The following is a 20,995-nucleotide window of genomic DNA, read 5'->3' as shown; positions in this document are numbered from 1 at the left end:
AATGCTCAACCCAACAGAGGACTCACGTTGTGGGCCTCTCATGGGTCATGAGACATACCTGCCCTTGGAGAAAGGTTCCATGATGGAGGGAGCTGATCACCATCCAGAGGTAGAACACCCATTTGTAGAAGAATTAGCAAGAGTTTGGCCAGAATCTGAGAGATGAAGGAGAAAGTTCAAAGACAGATAAAAGGAAAAAGATCATGAGGAGAAGACTTCGTTTAGTCCCAGAGTTGGGGAAACAGGGAGAGTGAGATCAGAATGAAGCTTTAAAATAAGTAAGATTAAGTCTAAATATAAAATGAGACGGTGCTAATAACCATAAATGACAGAAACTGACCAAGAGGTATTTATGGCCAATTACCCATTGGGAAAGAAGGATGTCCAAACAAAGATTACTTAGGGGGCAATAATAAGCAAAATTAAACGTTTAAAATATTTATATTCCAGTGAGCAGAGACTACCTTTCATAATCCATGCCACCAGTAATTGGCAAGTTATTGTTTTGATATTCAGTCCTTTATAGGTACTACTTCATTCACTATTGAGGGATTCTTTATTTGAGGAAAACAAGGTCTTTCTCTCTAGTTGCCTTTTGAACATGCCTGCTTAAAAAAATTTTTTTTTAAACATCCCATCTTGCCAGGTGCTTGTTGCTCATGCCTGTAACCCTCGGTACTCAGGAGGCTGAGATCTGAAGATCATGATTCAAAGGCAGCTAAGGCAGAAAAGTCAGTGAGACTATTCTCTTCAATTGAACACCCAAAAGCCAGGAGTGGAGCAGTGGCTCAAGAGGTAGAGCACTAACCTTGAGTACAGAAGCTCAGGGACAGCGCCCAATCCTTGAGTTCAAGCCCCAGGACACATACTTGCTTGTACTCTCTCTCTCTCTCTCTCTCTCTCTCTCTCTCTCTCTCTCTCTCTCACACACACACACACACACACACACACTCCATTTTATCTCCTGGCTTCTAGTCCTTTTCTCATCCTGATGAACATTTAAAATTTATTTATTTCAAAACATTTGAAATCTTATAGACTAATTTGCATCTCTTTCTCTTGGAGTAGCTTCCTCTTCCTGTGTCACCAGCTAGGGTTGTGGCATGTATCCCTTCCTCAGCTTATTTGTTGAGATAGTATCTTGTTAACATTTTTGCCTAGGGTTGGTTACCCTGGCACCTGGATCCTTCCAGCTCTTCCTCTCAAGTAGCTGGGATTGCAAGCATGAGCCAACACATATAGCTTCTCCATCATTCATCTGTCTGTCTGTCTCCTGTTTATGTAGCTATCTATCCCCCCCTCTCGATATATATATATATATATATATATATATGTATATATATATATATATATATATATATATATATATATATATATATATATATATATAAAATCTTCAACAAGTCTGTTCTCTGGAGAACACATTTCCTTTAGTAGTTTTCTCCACAGAGCAGCCAGGGAGCTTTTTAAAATGAAATAAGCCTGTCACTCCTTTTATCCAAACTGCTCAGATGGCCTTGAATTTCAAACAGATCAAAAGCTGAAGGATTTATAATGGCCTGCCATGCCGTCTGTGATACGGCCTGCCCATTCCTTTTCTAGTTGTCTCTTTCTATTTTCTCTTTTAAGACAGTTCCAGTTAAAAAGTATTGTAAGGATAAATGGATAATATTGTGCACATACCTGGCCAGTTCAAAGTCAGCAAATGAACTACATGTCTGTAGCCTAGTGGGAATCAGAATTGGGAACTAGAAAGTCAAGGATCAAGGCTTTTCTTTTTAGACAGGGTTTTACTATGTAGCTCCTGCTGACCTTGAACCCACCATTTTCCTGCCTGAGCCTACTGAGTGCTGGGGTTACATAAATGTACTGCCATGCTCAGCAGGAGCCAGGCTTTCTGACTCTTGGGGCACCATTGTTTCCCTTTGCACAGCTTCCTGCTACCCTACCTCTATGTGTTCTCTCATCCTTTGTTGCTTTCTGTTTATTCATCTTGTTAAAGGCTTCCCCATGGCTGGCACCTGCCCTAAGTACTGACAAGTGTCTACTGTTGTTAGGAAATGATCTAGCACCAGAAAACCAACAAAAATGACTGCCTTTCTGCACAAATTCTCTCTTGTGGAAGCTAGATCCAAAAAATAACTGGGTATAATCATCTATACATGACTCTAGGCATTCACACACACAGAGTCTGACCAAAGGAGGATACCAGTAGGGGAGGAACCCAAAGGTGTAACTCTCCTGAACATATAAAACATTATTTAGGAAATGGAAATATGGGTCGTTTATGTTGTTGTTGTTGTTTGTGTCTGTGTGTTTTTGTTTTTTTTAAAGTTTTCTTTTTCTGCTTCTCAGGGATGGTAAAGGGAGGGTGCAGAAAGGGAGGAAGGAAGGGTGAATAAATGCAATAATGCTATTCATTATACACTATGTGGAAAATGAACTATTCAACTTGTGGGGAAAGAGAGGAAAACTGGGGGAAAGCAAAGGAAGGGGTGACATTGTCCAAAAGAGAAATGTATACATTACTTGAATGTGAACTGGTAACCCCTTTGTACAACATCTTAATAATCACAATAAAATTGTATGTTTTAAAAAAGACTGCCTTTGGAGAGCTTGTGCACTGGAGTGAGAGGGGACTGTAGGAGGGGTGGGGTAAATATAAAATAAAACAGATGAATATGCAAGCTATACACTGTTACCAGGATGAGGACTAGAGAACATGAGAGGAGCAAGGCTAGGCAGTGTGTGTGTGTGGTGGGGGGGAGGGTCTTTTAAGGAGATGGCCTATAAGAAACACCTTGGGATCTAGGGAGCAGAGAAGGCTGAGCAGGAGTGAGGCCAAATAGCCAAGGAGTAGAGGACTGGTTAGGAAGGCTTTACAGGTCACAAGTCTTAACTAACTTTCTTTCTTCCTTCCTTCTTTCCTTCCTCCCTCCCTCCCTCCCCACCTCCCTCCTTCCCTCCTTCCCTTCTTTCTTTCCTTCTTTCTTTCTTCCTTCATTCCTCCCTCCCTCCCTCCCTCCTTCCATCCTTTCCTTCTTTCTTTCTTCCTTCCTTCCTTCCTTCCTTCCTTCCTTCCTTCCTTCCTCCTTCTCTCCCTCCTCACCTCCCTCCTTCCCTCTTTCCCTTCTTTCTTTCCTTCTTTCCTTCTTCCTTCCTTCCTTCCTTCCTTCCTCCTTCCCTCCCTCCCCACCTCCCTCCTTCCTTCCTTCCCTTCTTCCTTTCCTTCTTTCCTTCTTCCTTCCTTCCTTTCTTCCTTCCTTCCTTCCTTCCTTCCTTCCTTCCTTTCTTTCTTTCTTTCTTTCTTTCTTTCTTTCTTTCTTTCTTTCTTTCTTTCTTTCTTTCTTTCTCTCTCTCTCTCTCTCTCTCTCTCTCTCTCTCTCTCTCTCTCTCTCTCTCTCTCTTTCTCTCTCTCTCTTTCTCTCTTTCTTTTTCTGTGTGTTTGCTAGTACCAGGGTTTGAACTTAGGGCTTTAAACTCTCACTTGGCGTTTTCCACTCAAGGCTAGCACTATACCACTTAAGTCACATCTCCATTTTTTTCCAGGTTTTTGTTGGTTAATCGGAGATAAGGATCGCTTAGGTTTGTCTTCCAAGGCTGGCTTCAAACCAGGATCCTCAGATCCCAGCCTTCTATGTAGCTAGAATTACAGGAGTGAGCCACACCAGTGGCCTGGCAAGTCTTGATTTATAATTTGTAGGAGATGAGGAACTACCGAAAGTTGTGTGTGTGTGTGTGTGTGTGTGTGTGTGTGTGTGTGTGCGCGCGCGCGCGTGCATGTGCAAACGGGCCTGAACTCAGGGTCTGGGCACTGTCCCTGAGCTTCTTTTGCTCAAGGCTAGCATTCTACCAAGTGGGCCACAGTGCCACTTCTAGCTTTTTCTGAGTAGTTTATTGAAGATAAGAGTCTCACAGATTCTTCTGCCCAGGCTGGCTCCAAACAATGATCCTCCTGAGTAGTTAGGATTACAAGTGTGAGCCACCAGTGCCCAGCTATTGGAGCGTTTTGATCTAACTCTTTAAACAAATTAAGCTTAGAACTTCAACTGATAGACAAAGTATATAAAAAATTTGACCTACCCTTATGAGCTGACTCACATTGTATCAGGATAGCTGTGGCTGTAGGGAGAGACAAGCATAGGAGAAGGGAATCCACTTTCAGAGACAGAGATAAAGGTGGTGCAGATCAGAGGGGAAACAGTGAGAACTCCCACTGTCCAGGCAGGGCCAGCATCCATTTTTCGTCAAGGGGTTCTGTGGAATGGAAAGGGCAGAGAACAAAACATAGCCACAGTATATTTCAAGTCCCCTTTGAGGAGCCCTCCAAACGCCTGACATAGCATCTGTGAGCAGACAATCATCAAAAACGATCGCTCAAAACTCGTTTGCCTCCAATTGTCCCATTTCCCTGAGAACTTAGCTCTTGTTCTAAATGTGGAAACTCAATTTTAACCAAATTTGTTCAGTGAATTATTTAATTAGAAAGGAGCCTTTGCATATTTCATAGGCTTTTATCTCTACTCTGAAATGAGTTGATAACTCTTGGCAACAGACTGTAGCCATCCTGTTGATACAGAGCAGATCACAATGGTCCCAATGGGATGGCTGTGAAGGATTGTACTACAAGGTATTAACCTTGCACAGACCTGGCCATTTTTCTGTTTGAGGCATAGGACCCTGAGGTCATTTGCAAACCTGTTTTTTTTTCCCTATCATATCTGAAGGAAATAAATGAAATAAATTGAAATGTTGGAAAACTTATTAAGATAGTTTGAGGATTATTCTGAGTGGAAAAATGAGATAAACCCCAGGAATCTGTCTTTGGAGTATTGCTTCCCTCTCTTTACTCTTTCAGTGCATAGTAGGGCCTTGAGGGAACAGCACAGAAGGAGGACAACACCTTCTTTGTAAGATGGAGTGTTTGTGTCTCTTTGCTATGGAGGAAGAATCTACTCTATTCAACATCTAGAAAGAATAGAAGGCAGTGGGCCTGGCCCAGATTTTAGGTACTCCAGAAGCTGCATTCAGTGAACAGAGACCACCAAATGCCTCCCAGTTTGGAGTTTTGGAGGAAGAGGAGGCAGGTCTGAGTGAAGACTTAGAACCATGCTACATCTAGATTACCAGGCCATGCCAGTGATGGATATGCACAGGGGGGTGGAAAGCAGCCCCCTTGTCTGGGCAGCTCTGTGGTAGCCATAGTCCCATTTGGGATGAATCGTTAAGAAATTGGTTTCAGGTTGCTGCTCCACAAATATGTCAATGTTAGTGTTTGGTATCGATGCTTTATCTCATTTATTATTATACTCTAAGAGGAAAGAGTACATATTCTTACATATTCACAAGAATCAATGAAGCCGTACTAATTTTGAGTTCAATAGAACACTGGTTGTAGAGATACATCACTTTTCTGAACTGAACTGTCATCAAAAAGTCATTGGTCACATCGGGACAAAACAAAGTCCATGCAGATAGTAGGGCACATGGATTGTCGGTACTGACTGTCTGGGGAAGAGAGGCTGGGGAGTGGGGGGGCATCTCTGAGAGACTTTTTATGGAAGGCTGTTGGAGTACCAGCTGTCTCCTTCATGAGTATGCATATGTAAAATGTCTCTGAGCTGAAGCCACTCTTTGTGCATGGTGACATGTTCTACAGAAGAGATGTCAGACTGAAGAGCTAAGATGACTCTGACAGGAGCTTTGGAAAACACCGGTTTTGAACATATTGGTGGCAGCCTTTTTAGTGTAGGTGAGGAAGACAGAAAACAGGAGAAAGAATTACAGGCTAAGTTCAAACACTGTGCCCTAACCTCAGCTTCCTGCTCTGGGTTGAATAACCAGACAAAACATGAGCAAGAAGAGAGCAGCATGACTTTCTCCAAAAAGGTGTGAGGAGGATTAGAAGGCAGTGGCTTCTGTAGTGATAACCTATAGATACTCTGGAGCTAGATGTGAGGCTTAAAACTAAATTATTGCTAGAAGGGGATCTTTTTTATTAATAAGGTCTTTTATTGTGAAAATACCGTACAGAGGGGTTACAATTACATGAGCAAGGAAATGAGTACATTTCTTATCAAACATTGTTGTCTCCTCCTTTGTTTCCCCTTACCATCCAGAAGGGGATCTTTTTCTTGAAGACATGGCTAAAAACACTTGTTATTAAAAGGCGTTATTCTATGTGGCTCCTTAGGAGAATCTTCTGGTACTCTCTCTGAGTAGAAGGCTTGGTTTGGAGCCAGAGGAATGTTTGGAAAGGTTTTTGAGCAAGAAGGTCTAAGGCATATGTAGAGAAAACTGGAAATGACTAAAAGATGGAAGAGGCAAGAGCAAAAAGTGGGTGAGTAGATGGTGAAGCGGGTGTTGGACAGCAGGCTCAGGCCAGCTTTCCTGTGTTTCCAGAGCTCAAGTTTGCTTAGAGATCAGAGACCAAATACACACTTATATCACATGTATGTTTGTGTGTGTGTGTGTTGTGCCAGGGCTTGAACTCACTTGGCATTTTCACTCATAGCTGGTGTTCTCCAATGTGACCCATGCGTCTGTCTCAGGATGAGTATTAAGAACAAGACCTTGCTGGTCTTATTGTCTCTTCCTCCTCACACCAAGAAATAGAGGCCAGTGTTCTATTTCTAAAAGTTTAAGCCCTCACACAGCAACCTATTCCACAGAACCCAAGTACATGCTCCCACGCATACGCATCCACACATGCATGTGTTTATATGCATGAACACACTCATGGGAGGAGAAGTAAAGGGCATTTATATTTTTAAATGTTTGGGGATGTTTAACTATGTAGAAGCTCTGACCTGTTAAATGTGGGTCTTCAGTCACAGAAGCAGAAGTGGTGGAATATAGAAGGAGGGGCAGAAGGAGTTTCCTGAGTCTGGGAAGGTGGAGGAGAAGCAGCAGGAGACACGATTTCTCCTTAAGTGCTAGAGCTGCTCAGTGAAGGATTTCTTTATTTCCTATTGTAGACTAACTCTTCCCTGAGTTTTCAACTAGAACTCAGATTCTTCAGTTCAGAACTTAGTGAAATAGCCTTGATCTCAGGAACACAGAAGGTCAAAGTAAACTTTCCTAATCAGCCCTTTTTTTTTTTGGGTCCGGTCGTGGGGCCTTGAACTCTGGGCCTGGGCGCTGTCCCTGAGCTCTTCAGCTCAAGGCTAGCGCTCTACCACTTGAGCCACAGCGCCACTTCCGGCTTTTTCTTTTTGCTTATGTGGTGCTGAGGAATCGAACCCAGGGCCTTGAGCATGCAAGGCAAGCGCTCTACCACTGAGCCACCTTCCCAGCCCCATAATCAGCCCTTTTTTAAGACTGTGTAAGTTCTGTTTTGCGGTGTCAAGACTCAAGACCACGTTAAAGAGCAGTCATTCATTCCAATTCCTCCTCCCCCTTCCCCTCCTCCTCCTCCTCCTCCTCTTCTATTCTTCCTTTTTCTTCCCCTTTGTGAAAGTACTGGGGTTTGAACTCAGGATCTCATGCTCTCCTTTACCTCCTTTTGCTCAAGGCTAGTGCTTGAGCCACATCTCCATTTTTTACTTTTTGGTGGTAATTGAGCATAAGAGTCTCATGGACTTTTCTGCCTGGGCTGCCTTTGAATCTCAATCCTCAGATCTCAGCCTCTTAGGATTATAAGCATGAGCCACTGGCACCTGACTTAACTTCTTTTTTTTTTTGGTAATAAATGAAAAAATATTTCAGAATGATGTGGAATATAGCCACAGTAAAGCCAAATTCACATTGTGGCCTATACTTTCCTAAGATTCCATCCTTTTCCTTTTGTCCTTATTCCTGTGTTCACATTGTCTGCCAGAATTGTCTGTTCTATATTAAATTGGGGATTAAATCTGTTTTCAGTAACAGTGCAAACACACCAAAGCTTTCAGATTCTCTAATAATGGACCAATATGTCCTCTCCACAAAAATACAAAAGAAATTTACCTGATGCTATTCTGAGTGTTCACAATGAAAACAGTCATCTGAATTGATTGGCTGAAGTGGAAAACTAAATGTTGGTTGATTTTCAAAGCAACTTTTCCACTCTGGGTTCCTATTGTCCACGTGTGATCATGTACTTTATTGTAGAAAAAAAAGTAAAAAACAAAAAAACCCCAACTTATACATTGGATTAACTCCATAAGATAATCTGTAGCATAATAAGTATAGACATCACTATTTTAAACACTAAACTTAGAATAATTATTTCTATAGTTATTGACCAAGTCTTTTCTATCTGTTCCAAAACAAGTCTGAAGCAGCTCCTTAAAAAAAAGAAACAGCTATTTCTATCTCTTAGACAAAAGAGTAGCTTTCAGAAATACTAATAGGTCTTTGCTAAAGAAACAGTGATTTTTATCAAAAGCTAAATATATTTATAGGTATTTTATAATATTTAATATAATCAATTATAAATTTGTTTATTGCAATTTTCCTGAATAATGGAATTTACCACTTTCATTTTTTTTGGTAAGTCATGGGGCTTGAACTCTGGGCCTGGGAGCTGTCCCTGAACTCTTCAGCTCAAGGCAAGCACTCTATGACTTGAGCCACAGCACCACTTCAGTTTTCTGGTGGTTAATTGTAGATAAGAGTCTCACTGACTTTCCTGCCCTTGCTGTTTCTGAACCTCGATCCTCAGATCTCAGCCTTCTGAGTAGCTAGGATTACACCAGCACCCAGCGGAACTTACCACTTCTAAATTTATTTTTTTTGTGTTGGTATTGGGACTTGAACCCAAGACCTCCTGTTCTTGCTGGCTTTTTCTGCTCAAGGTTAGTGCTCTGCCACTTTAGCCATACCTTCACTTCTGGATTTTTGCTGAGTTGGGGATCAGAGACTCACAGACTTTCCTGTCTGGGCCAGCTTCAAACCGTGATCCTCAAATCTCAGTTTCCCGAGAAGCTAGGATTATAGGTGTTAGCCACCAGCACTTAGTTCCCAAAATTGACCCCTTTTGAACCTCACATTCTTAAGAACAAGTTCACCATATCTTTTTTTTGGTGGGGGGGGAGGGTTCTGGTTGTAGGGCCTGAACTCTGGGCCTGGGCACTGTCCCTCAGCTCTTCAGCTCAAGGCTAGCGCTCTACCACTTGAGCCACAGCGCCACTTCAGGCTTTTTTTTCTGCTTAATGTGGTGCTGAGAAATTGAATCCAGGGCCTCATGCATGCAAGGCAAGCGCTCTACCACTGAGCCACCTTCCCAGCCCCCACCATATCTTTATATATGAGTCCAGAAAACCCAAAGTCAACATTTCTTCAATCTTGGATCCAAAGCTGTGCCATATTGATTTTTATTCAATGGCATCAAATGTGGAGGAGAATCTCATCCATTCTTTCTCTATTCTGGATTCTACTGCTCTGACTGAAACTCCATACTTAATATACTCCAAGAGCCAGTTTGCTTTCTTGTTACTCTCTGAATGTGTGTAAAGTCTTCCTTAAATTTCCCTATTTTCACTCTCTCTTTCTGTGTGACTATTTCTCTATGAAACTTGGTCACAGTTCACTACAGCTTCCAAGATCATCTGGAACCTTAGTGTTTGGGCGCTGCCTTTCCACTGTAACGCTGCAGTAAGTGCAGAAGTTGTCATTCATTCTCTCTTGGCTTTTCTCAAACTGCATTCCACATAATGCTGGTCCCAGATGTTAATGTGTGGTATGAAAAAAAGTTAATATAGTTTGAGAAATGCTGGATATGTAGTACTGAAGTAAGGAGGCCACGTCTGGCCTGTGCCATATTGGCCACATGGTGGATTATAGGTCTGGCTGGCATCTTGTCTTCATGCTGGGGGAAGGAACCCCCTCCCCCATCACCTGCCTCCCAGGTAATGGGCTGCCAGGATCCCTGGAGGCAGGGGCAGGCACTTGGCTGATAGGTTACTGAATCTGTCTGTCTAGTGGCTGGGACTGGGAAATTCCTGAGGATCTGTCCCCTTTGCCCCTATTTAGGTCTGGACCAGCCTAGCTGCCAGACTCCATGCCACATGTGTCTCTGTAATCGTGTCCTGTGTCCAGTCTCCCGGCTAGTTTCCAGTCTTCATGGTGTCCCAATTCAGCTCTCCATTTGAGCTGAATTGGCTTGCTGGTATTGTTCTTGTTATTTCTTTCCTCTTTAGCATGTTTCCTAACTGGCTTATGTGTATTTGCATGCTGCAGGCCTTTGTAACAAGTGGCGGCCTGCAGCCTGTTAACTGTATAATAAAGACTCCAGTATTCTATATTTTAAAATGTGGCTTCTGGGATGATTTACCTTATAACAGTACATACATTACTGTGTTAAGACCTCCATTAAAATCTCTAGTATCCTCTAGTAAGGAAATTCACCTATGTATCTTATCTATCATATATTATATATATAATATATATCAATGTGTTACATATATACACATGTTGCATATATGTTGCACATATACATATATATTGCATATATATGCTTGCTTTTATTAGTTTACATTAGTTTTGTTTAATACAACCTTTTCCAAATGTTACAAATAACGTAATTTCATTTGTTATAGGATTCCTCCCCACCCCCCACCACTTTCATGACTACTTTGGGATATATATGTTCATTGATCACACAGACTGGTTGAGTGAATAGTCTTCATCAAAAAGACATCGATGAGGACATGCATACAAGCTGACAATTACTATTAAGGAAAGGGTAGTGGTTCTATGTGAACAGATAACAAAGGCGTGACTTGGGCTGGGGCTGGAGACCATTTTGCCAAGGGTGACCCTTTTCTGAGAGTTAAATGTGCTGGTGGAGCTAAGGTGGGACAAGGAATCCTCCTTCCGCATGCAGCCTGTTTGTCTGTCTGGATAAATAGCTACCTTTCAAGTGCAGCTCAGAATACAAGAGTCAGGGTAAGAGATTTCAGTTTGGGGGACATATGGCCAGCCATTTTAGTATCTGTTAGCATTGAGATTTCCTTAGAGAGAAAAAAGAAAGAGCAGAGACACCACTAGAGCTTCGTGGGAAAGCATAAGTCCTCCCAGCATTAGGAGACAGCTGGGATGTGGGCGTGTGATAGCTGGAGTGGGGGGAGGTGGTGGGAGTGGGGGAGGAGATGCTAAAGATAATTCTCATTTTTACACAAGACTGGGTTATTTTTACAAATGATTATACAGACTGTTCCACTGTGGTCTATGAAATATATGCTGCCACTCTTCAATAGTACGGGGTATTGTACAGCACACACCTTAAGAACTAAACATATTGTTCATTGAATGCTGAATTTATCTACCTTGAACTATGAATGGAACTAAACATCTTTTTAAAGGACTGAGACCAGATCCAAGAGGCATTCATAATTAGCAAAGCGATTATAGTCTCTTTCTTTGATACATCATTTTCTTTTAATTTTCAGAAAAGATGATGATGAACCTTCTGCTTTGGCAGAGAATCTACTTTTGAAAAGTCTAATATTCAGGCTTTTCTAGATCCTATAAATATAACAGAGCACAGGGAGCCAGACCTCACTGTAACCCTAAGCAGATGATGTTGGCTTTGAAGGGTGAGATGGGCCATGATGAACCAGTAGTGCAGGAGTAGGATCTCCGTGATCTACCCCAGAAGGTAAAATATGGATACAGGGGTTAACATCTTGACATCTTGGTGAAATTCCACTTCCCTACCCACCCCCAGGTGATGGGCGTGCCTAAACTCCTAGAAGCAGATGGGGCAGGGGACTTTAAACCATAGGTTCCTGGACCTTCTAGATCTGTACAATGAACTCATGAGACTCTTTGAACTCTCCAGCTCTCTGTAACCCTGCCCCCGACCATGACCTTATTTAGGCCCTGACCACCTCAGCCACCATTGTGCCACACCTTGTGTTTCTTGACTCTCCTCAGGTCACCAGGGTGTACCCCTTCAACTTTCCGTTACAGTTGATCTGGTTTGTTGAGATTGCTTTTCTGCTATTCTTTACTGTACTACCCTTGTGGCTCAGTTTCCTAACAGTATTAAGTGCATTGGAGGCTATAAGCTTTGAGGAGACCTAAGTCCACCCCAGTCACCAGCTTTTTAATAAAGTTTCCTGATTCAATCTCTCAGAATGTGGTTTCTTTGTATCTCATGATCAAATTCCCTATAGCCAAGGTACCTTATGGCTTTGAAGGTTAGTTGATCGCAAGTCTAGAAGGAAAGTGTAAGGTCTGCCCTGGGCCATGCAGGTTCTATGCAGACACCTCCCTATCTCTTGGCTAAGTTTCTGCCCAGTGTCTGTTACCTAGGTAACTGACACACCTGGAAACAGTCACCTCCCCCTCCTGCTAGGTCACATCCTGACTGCCTCTGGTCACACCTACTATCTGACCATAGGAGGATCCCAGACCCTGAGGTCACATCCAGATCCAGTGTGGCCACACCTTTCCCCCACTTGACCACGATTCTTCCTGTCCCTGGCCTAGATAAGTCCTGGCCTGGGGATGGGTCTCCCCTTTTTGGCTATGCCTGACCACCGTGCACAGCGGGGCAGCAGTTTGGTAAATAAATTTCTTTTCCTGCCTGAATAGCGCATGCTGTAAATTGCAGTTCAAAGCCAGCCTGAGCAGAACAATCCCTGAGACTCCATCTCCCAACTAACCAGCAAAGAGCCAGGCTGGAAACATGGCTCAAGAGACTGTTATCTCTTAGTTAACCAGCCAAACACTGGAAGTGGTTCTGTTACTCAAAGTATTAGAGTGCTAGTCTTGAGCAGAAGTGCTCAGGCCTTGAGTTCAAACCTCCATGAATACCAACTGGGATGAGCCATCCTAGCAATAATCATCAAGACCCCTGGGACTTAGCTAGTCTGGGGAACAAGGGACCATGGAGAGGAATAAGAGGAGTTGGTGTCACGTCAGCCACTTTGTGTCAGCCCTTTCAAAATTAACCAGAGCCAGGAGGTTAATAGAAGTAAGAAACTTAGCCAAGAGATAGGGAGGTATCTGCACCTGGCCTGCGTGGCCCTGAGCAGAACTTACAGAAAGGATGAGTAAGGGAAGAGGAGAGGAAAGGGAAAAGGAATGAAGATGGAGAGGGAGGGGAGAGGGAGGGTGGAGATGGGCAGGAAACCAAGAGCACTAGAGATACTGTTTATTGCTTCTAAACTGTGGCAGCCTTTTGAGCAACTTGAGATTTTCATCTGCTGCAATGGTACACATTCAGGACCTTGGCTCTGGGGGTTCAGGGATCTAAGTCATAACAGGGTAAAGGATAAGATGGCAAGAGCAGCTCTTAGAAATAAACATTTCTTGCTCCATTTAGTCTTTGGAGCAGTGGTGTTGTAAAGCCAACTCATGCCCATGAGCAATGGAAACACAATGTGAAAAGGCGTCTCTATAGCTTTGCTCTTGGGGAAACATTACTAGTGTGGAGTGGAAGTTCAGAGGAAAATCTCAGTGATTTGACTGAAATAACACTGTCTTCAGGGGGAGGGTTCTGAAATCACAGACTGAACTTCAAATTCTCACTTGGCTGCTTAGCAATTTCTGTATTCCTCAGGATCTATTCCAGAAAACAGCTAAGCTAATTAATTGATAAACTTTTATATGGAGCACTGATTAGAAATAGGACAAAAGGGATAAGATTCTAACATATAGGGAGGCCAGTCAAGGCCTAACCAAAGTGGGAAAATGCTATCATCCCTAGTCCTGGAAGGTCAGAAGCAATGTGTTGGGATCTGGGAACATGGAGAAAAGGCACTAGGGAGAAGAAGATTCAGCCATTGACAGACATGCTGCCCTAAGCACAGGGACTCTGGCTTCCCATTCCTTGCTCCTCAATTTCCTGCTAATGAACCTTTTAATGAACTGGAAGAAGACTGACAAGGTCCGCTGGGAAACATACCTTGCATAGCCAGCAAAGGAAAGGAAAGCTAGGAAATAGGTGTGGTGAAAAATATGCAAACAACCAGCCCAGAAGCTGTGCGATTCAGCTGTGTAATGTTGTATGGCCAAAGTTTCCTCATTTGTAAAGGTGGGAATATTATTTCTACCTCACAGGGTTGTGGAGAGCATTAAGTGACTTAAATATGTTTCATTTTTATTTATTTATTTATTCATCTATTTATTTATTTGCTGGTCCTGGGCTTTGAATTCTGGGCCTGGGCTATCCCTGAGCTTCTTTGGCTCAAGGCTAGCACTATACCACTTGAGCCACAGCACCACTTCTGGCTTTTTCTGAATAGTTTACTGGAGATAAGCATCTCATGGACTTTCCTGCCTACCCTGGCTTTGAACCACAATCCTCCGATCTCAGCCTCCTGAGGAGCAGGATTACAGGTGTGAGCCACTAGAGCCTGGCTTCAGCTGGGTTCTTTTGGTTATATGAAATAGTCTCTCCCAAAGAACCTTGAGTAATCAGAGGATGCTTATACTGTTTTATAGAAATATCTGAGCTAAGGAAGTAGAGGGCAGAGCTTCTAGCAGTGGATGAGAAGCCTAGCAGGGCAGGCATTACTGCAGAGCAGAGTTTTGTGTAGGCTGATGGAGAAGTGGTCCAAAGCACTCTGGATTTCAGCAGTTGAGAGTTAGAGAGTTTTGCCTTTCTCTTGGTCCCAAGTTTTCCTCTTTTAGCTGTCAGTAGCTTCTGCATCCTCCAATCCAAAATTTTTCTCTAAAGCTATCTCATAATGCTATGGATTGGATGTTTCCCCCAAAGTTGGAAACTTAATGGTATTTAAAGGTGTGATTTTTCCAGAGGTAATTAGAATTAGATGGCTTTACAAGAACAGGCAGAAAGAATTAAGCTAACACTTCCTCTATCTTTTCACATGATGCCCTTTGCCATGTTATAGTGAAGATCTTCACTAGATACTGGCACTGGATTCTGGAACTTTACAAACTCCAAAGCCATGAGCTAAATAGGCGATTATTCTTTATACATTATTTGATGTCAGGTATATTTTTATGGCAATAAGAAACAGAGTTAGATACTTTCTTCTTCCTCAAGACTTTGGCTTCATGGCCACCCATCAGATTTTACTTTCTCTCTACCTCAAGATCTTTCAGCTCCAATTCCTACTGGAAGTTGCTTCCTCCTCTACATAATCTCAATTGAATTTCATTAGAACAAGAATATCAGAGCTGACTCTTCATGATTCTAGGTTCTTCCTAGAATCCATGCTTGGATGTCTTTGGAGAAGGTACTCCTCCTTAGTCTAGCTTCCTAGCACTGTCTGTTCAGAAGGGGTTGCAAATGGGTACCTAGCTGGGGTTGTGTTTCTGTCCCCAGCTCTGTCCCTATAACTCCACAGGTCCCTCTGCTCAAGTCTGGATTTGGGCCTCAGTGGTCTCATATACCACTTTTTGTTTCTCTTTTGGTTATAGTACACTAAGATATTGATCCTATTTTAACATGGCCATGTCTTTTTGGTTTCTTTTTTCTATTTTTTTTAATGCCACAGTAATGCTATTGGAGCCAACCAACGCCTCAAGTTTTGAATTCATAACACCATCTTGACTGGAATTCATGCCAATACTTTCTAAAATCTATGACTAATACAAAGCTGCTGGAAGTTACCAAAATTAAGTTCTTCTGAGCAACACTTTTAAGAAGAATGAGTGAGAGTGTGGAAAAAGTAGACATGGTTGATGAGGATCTAGCTTGAGGACAGAAGAACATGAAGATCATACCACTGAGGGTACTGGAAAGACAAGAACATTTTGAACTGAACATCTCACACATGGGTAGTTTTAGAGAAATTAAGATGAAGGGGAATTCTCTATCTCAAAATCAATATATCTCTCATAAAACTCATGACAACATTAAAAATAAAATCCTCAAGAACAAGTATTGATATGTACCTGGGCCAGAATGATTTAAAGAAAAGTTTAGTTGGTTGAGATGAAAGTGAGACACTTTGTCTAGATGATAAAATCCTATTTGCTTACTCCTGCTCCTTGGTCAAAATACCAAACCAATCATCCAATAATAATTCAAAAATAAAATAGGGCCAGGTGAGGTTAGAGGTATTTCTCAGTTGGTAGGGTGGTAGCCAATGAATGAAAGCATCACGTATTGAGTTCGAGTCCTGGTCTTGGATGAAACAAAATAAAAACATAGAATGGAAGGAGGCATGATATGGAACCACATGCAAATATGATCTACTCCTGGGACTTTAGAGGAAGTGAATAGAATTTCTGTTGAGAAAAGGACCATACCAAGGATTTCTCAAGCATCTCTTAATTTTTGCAGTAGAAGTGGACAGAGAGGAGGGATAGGCAGAGCTAACTTGCTCAGTTCTGTCCCTCCCACCCCACCCCGTCCACCCCCACCCCGTCCCCCCCTCCCGATTCAAAGTCCGTATGTGCCTAGAGCAGCTCTTTTGGCTGACCATGAAGGAGAACATGGCTTCCCTCAGCCATCTAGGGCTGGTCAGGACTCACACCTATTATATTCTTTACCAGAGCATTAGTGGGAAATCTGTCCTTCTCAGGTGGGGAATAGTTTAAAAAGAAAAGAGGACTGAGAATGTTGTAGTTTGGGCAGTCCTGGAGAGAGGAAAGCCAGTCTTTCAGACTAGGGTGTCACCAAAGGCTTTCCTACTCAAACAACGTCACATTTACAGAGGGAACACAGCTTGATGGAGAAGAGTGGGGATTGTCTTCAAGGATGAGATATTTTTCTGGTTGAGAAAACTCTGATTGGATTGCTGGTTGGAGAAAGGAAAGCTCATTTAGTGCTGTCTGGAAAAGAACGCTCTTGGCTGACATTTGTGGGGTTGTTCTGGCTTCCGAGCAGACAGGATATTGACTAGCTGCCTCCTCCACTATTGTACTGAGCTGGGATGTGGCTGAAACCCTGGCGGGTCAGGAGAGGCCCAGTCAGAGTGAGTTGAAAGAACATGAAGTAGAGGGTTAGCTGGGAAGTCTAGAGACCTAGGACCCGTTATGAGTCCTGAGACCCTTTCACAGTAGGGCCTGGACTTCTTTTTCCTCTTCAACAAAAGAAAGGATTGGACAAGATTATTTTCAAAGTCCTACATGCTCTAAGAATCATTCATAAAAGTGGGGAGAGGGTAGGGGCACACAGGGTACAGACAGTGGTTTAATTGGAAGCCAAGGGAACAATTCATTTCAAAATCAAAATGACAGAGTGGTGGAGAAAAAAAAGACCAAGTCTTTCACCTTTCAGAAAGATCAAGAGATTTTTTTCTGCCTGATCTTATTAAAGGTTTTCTCTCTCTCTCTCTCTCAAAAAAAAACATATTGTACTTTATTTTATTCTTAATCCTCTGTGATGGTTTTCATACTTCTGCAGTCTCTGTATAACTCTTTGTCTTTCCATTGAAGGTGGAAAAATCTTCACTTAATGACCTTAAAAACATTGTTGGGAAGCTCTTAACAGACACACTTTAGGAAACTGTGCAGATTGTCATTTTTTTCAGTTCCTTTTCTGTGTATTCAGATCCATCCTCTAGCCTTTTCTTTCAGATAGAAGCGTCCAGAAGAAATGGGTTTTTTTTTAGAGCCAAGATATTGATTTTTTCCATGTTTGTCCATATATTGAGAGCCAAATCTGAGACAGATATTGGTGACCAAGGGTGTATGTGTTAGGAGCGGGGGCGGGGGGGGGGGATCAAGGCAAACATGATTTTGGAACTTATGTCATCTGGAAGAAAAAGCATTGTCAAACAGAAAACATGATATGATAGTTTTGAAATGGTTATCCACTCTGGTAAGAGTTATGTAGTAGACCTGAAATGAGGGGGAGAGAATGGCAGTGGTATGCCCATCTTAGTATCAGGAAGGGGTGGGGTGCTTTGGGGCAAGAGTCATAGAGGACTCTTTGCTAAGGAGTGACAGTTATGCCAACAGTGGAGACTTGATTCCAGGCAGAGGGAAAGTGCCAGGCCTTGGCAGGAAGAGTTGATCAATGAATCCTAGAGTGAATGGGGAGGTTGATGTTTGCTTTCTTCTTGTTTTCCTTTTTTTTTGGGGGGGGGAGGGGGGCAGTTCTGGGGCTTGAACTGGGTGCTATCCCTGAGCCTCTTTGTGCTCATGTGCTACCACTTGAGCCACATCACCACTTCTACCTTTTTCTGAGTAGTTTATTGGAGATGAGTCTCACAGACTTTCCTGTCTGAGCTGGCTTTGACCTGTGATCCTCAGATCCCAGCCTCCTCAGTAGCTAGGATTACAGGTGTGAGCCACTGGTGCTTGGCTGTTTGCTTTCCTCTTAACCCACCAGATTTTCTTTCATCCATAAAGTAGGTGAGCTATCAAGAAGCATTCCCTAAGTTCACATATCAAGAACATTGGCAAAATCTCCTTAAGTGAATCACTCAGCAAGGCCTGAACTTGTGTGTGTGGGGTGTGTGTGTGTGTGTGTGTGTGTGTGTGTGTGTGTGTGCGCGCGCACACACACACGCACGCGCGTGTGCGCCAGTTCTGGGGTTTAGACTAGGGCCAAGGTACTCTCTTAGCTTTTTTGCTCAAAGCTGTCTCTCTACCACTTGAACCACAGCTCAATTTTCAGCTTCTTGGATTTTGTAGATTTAGAGTCCTATGGTTTTTCCTGTCTGAGCTGGCTTTGAACTGTGATTCTCAGATCTCTTGAATAGCTAGGATTACAGGCGTGAAACCCAGGCCTTGATAGAAGGATTCAGGATGTTCTCTCTTTTAATGAAGATGAAACAGAGATACCTGCTTGCTACAGACACCTCTCTCTCTCTCTCCCTCCCTCCCCCTTCTCTCTATCTGCCTCTATTCTTCCATCAACTAAAATCAAAGAATGGTAAGTAGAGCCAAATTATAGTACACTATTTCCTTTACTTAACCCAACCTATATTAAGAACTTCAAATAGTTTTACATGTTTATTTTAAGCCTGATTCATCCATAACAGTCTTGATTCTTGTGCCTTAAGAATTATTGCTATCCCATTTACATATAATGATAGTTAAGCAGATAGGCCCAGGTGCTTGCACATGGTCCCCAGCTGAGTGATTCCTTAACCATCACCCACAGCTGCTCAGTGAGGTGAGGTGCACAGTAGGACCCCGAGCAGCACACAGAAGGTAGCAAAGCATTGGGAAGTAGGGGGTGGAGATTTTCTTTTTTGGGAGTTAAGAGCTGGCCAAGCTCCCATGCCAGCATGAGATTTTCTAGACCCCATCCTGCCCACTAATTTTAAGTCCCTAGGGGTAGAACTCAGGGATTTGCCCTTGTCAGTCACTACCCAGATGATTCTGGTGAATGAAAAACAACTATCTGGTTATTCACAAATACAGAGTTGACATATTTTGAACAATAGTAAAGACTGGACCCTAAATTCCTGCACCACCAGCAATAATGGTGGTTATAATTCCATTTCCTCAGTATATATATACATATATACATATATATGTATATATATACATATATAATCTCATTAGATATTATATTAAGGTCCCTCTAATGATAATTATATGAGAAGAACTTTGAATTTAGATAGGTAACTTGCCTAAAGTTATACAGAGAGTTACAGAACAACAGCCAAATTATTTGCCTGTTCATTCTCCACAGCATCATATTAGGGGTGAACAATTCTGTGAGGTCTTTTCTAGAATACAGGTGATCAGAGGAACCTCAAGTTTTTCTTTCTTGTGTCAGCTTAAACCATAACCAATGACCACATGCATTCTTTGTAGGCCAGGGTCCTTGGGAAGTTAACTTTTCTTTATTTGCAAAGGTAGGAAAAGGTAGTGCCTACCTCATATTAGTTGTGGGGATTAAGTGAGGTGATTCATGGAAAGAAAGCCTATAAATAAGTATCTAGTGTTAAGCACTCAGCACACAGCAAGGCTGTGATTATTAAAGTAAAGTAAGTTTATGGGTTCATTCCATGATCAGAATTTCTGATAATCACTGATTACTGGTTGCCTCTTGATTGCCTTGAACTGACAATAGTCAGCATATTCCTTAAAATACAAAGATAAGACAGTTTGGCCCGCCATGTTCTTCTTCCTGGCATTTCAGGCCAGAGCAGCCAGCCTCACTGCCCAGTGGGGAAGACAAATAAGGAATTTGCATAAGTCATCTGTGCAAAATGGTGCTAGAGGAGCCTTATTTGTGCACAGAGATACGCCTGAGAATAACCCAGATATCCCATTTGATTTCACACCAGAAAACTATAAGAGAATAGAAGCAATTGTGGAAAACTATCCAGAAGGACACAAAGCAGCAGCTGTGCTTCCAGTCCTGGATTTAGCCCAAATTCAGAATGGGTGGTTGCCCACCTCTGCTATGAACAAGGTTGCAGAAGTTTTACAAGTACCTCCAATGATAGCATATGAAGTTGCAACTTTTTATACAATGTATAATCGAAAGCCAGTTGGAAAATACCACATTCAGGTCTGCACTACCACACCTTGCATGCTTCGTAACTCTGACAGCATACTGGATGCCATTCAGAAAAAGCTTGGACTGAAGGTTGGGGAGACAACACCTGACAAACTTTTCACTCTTACAGAGGTGGAATGTTTAGAGGCTTGTGTAAACGCACCAATGGTTCAAATAAATGACAACTATTATGAGGATCTGACACCTAACAATATTGAAGACATTATAGACGACCTCAAAGCTGGCCAAGTTCCAAAACCTGGGCCAAGGAGTGGATGTTTCTGTTGTGAGCCAGCTGGAGGTCTTACCTCTTTAACTGAACCACCTAAAGGTCCTGGATTTGGTGTTCAAGCAGGCCTCTAATTTATGTTAAACTATAAATATGTCACTGGAGAAATAAAGCTCCTACCTTATAAAAATATGAAGATAAAATGTCTCCAGATGTTGAGGTTAGCATTTCCAATTCAGACTATTCCGAGAGATAGTTGGGGTGGGGAAGGCTACATAGGACCTTGCAGGCTACTATATATCTTTGGCTTTTGCTGTGAGTGAGAAACCATACCATCTGAGCTGAGAAATGTTATGTTGAGAGTAATACTTCTCCAAGCACACTGTAGCTACTTCATTTCAGAATATGCCAAAGGTAGGATGAAGATAGAGACAGACACACAAGACAGGAGTGTA

General features: G+C 42.4%; 1 protein-coding gene across 1 annotated transcript; it reads left to right on the top strand.

Annotated features, from left to right (window-relative positions):
- Positions 1 to 19,924: 19,924 nt before the first annotated feature.
- On the top strand, positions 19,925 to 20,693 carry LOC138832844 (NADH dehydrogenase [ubiquinone] flavoprotein 2, mitochondrial-like). The gene has a single exon (XM_070030965.1). It carries the CDS (start codon positions 19,925 to 19,927, stop codon positions 20,672 to 20,674), a length of 750 nt encoding a protein of 249 aa, XP_069887066.1. The 3' UTR covers positions 20,675 to 20,693.
- The last annotated feature ends 302 nt before the right edge of the window (positions 20,694 to 20,995 follow it).

The sequence above is a fragment of the Dipodomys merriami genome, unplaced genomic scaffold, assembly GCF_024711535.1.
Source record: "Dipodomys merriami isolate MVZ:Mamm:240054 unplaced genomic scaffold, mDipMer1.0.p SCAF_20, whole genome shotgun sequence".
NCBI classification, from domain to species: Eukaryota; Metazoa; Chordata; class Mammalia; order Rodentia; family Heteromyidae; genus Dipodomys; species Dipodomys merriami.
Note: the sequence above shows the minus strand (reverse complement) of the source record. Positions and strands in the feature narration are given on the sequence as shown.

Bases quoted from the DNA above. Each gene is read 5' to 3' on its own strand.
- LOC138832844 (XM_070030965.1), top strand. From the start codon at position 19,925: ATGTTCTTCTTCCTGGCATTTCAGGCCAGAGCAGCCAGCCTCACTGCC.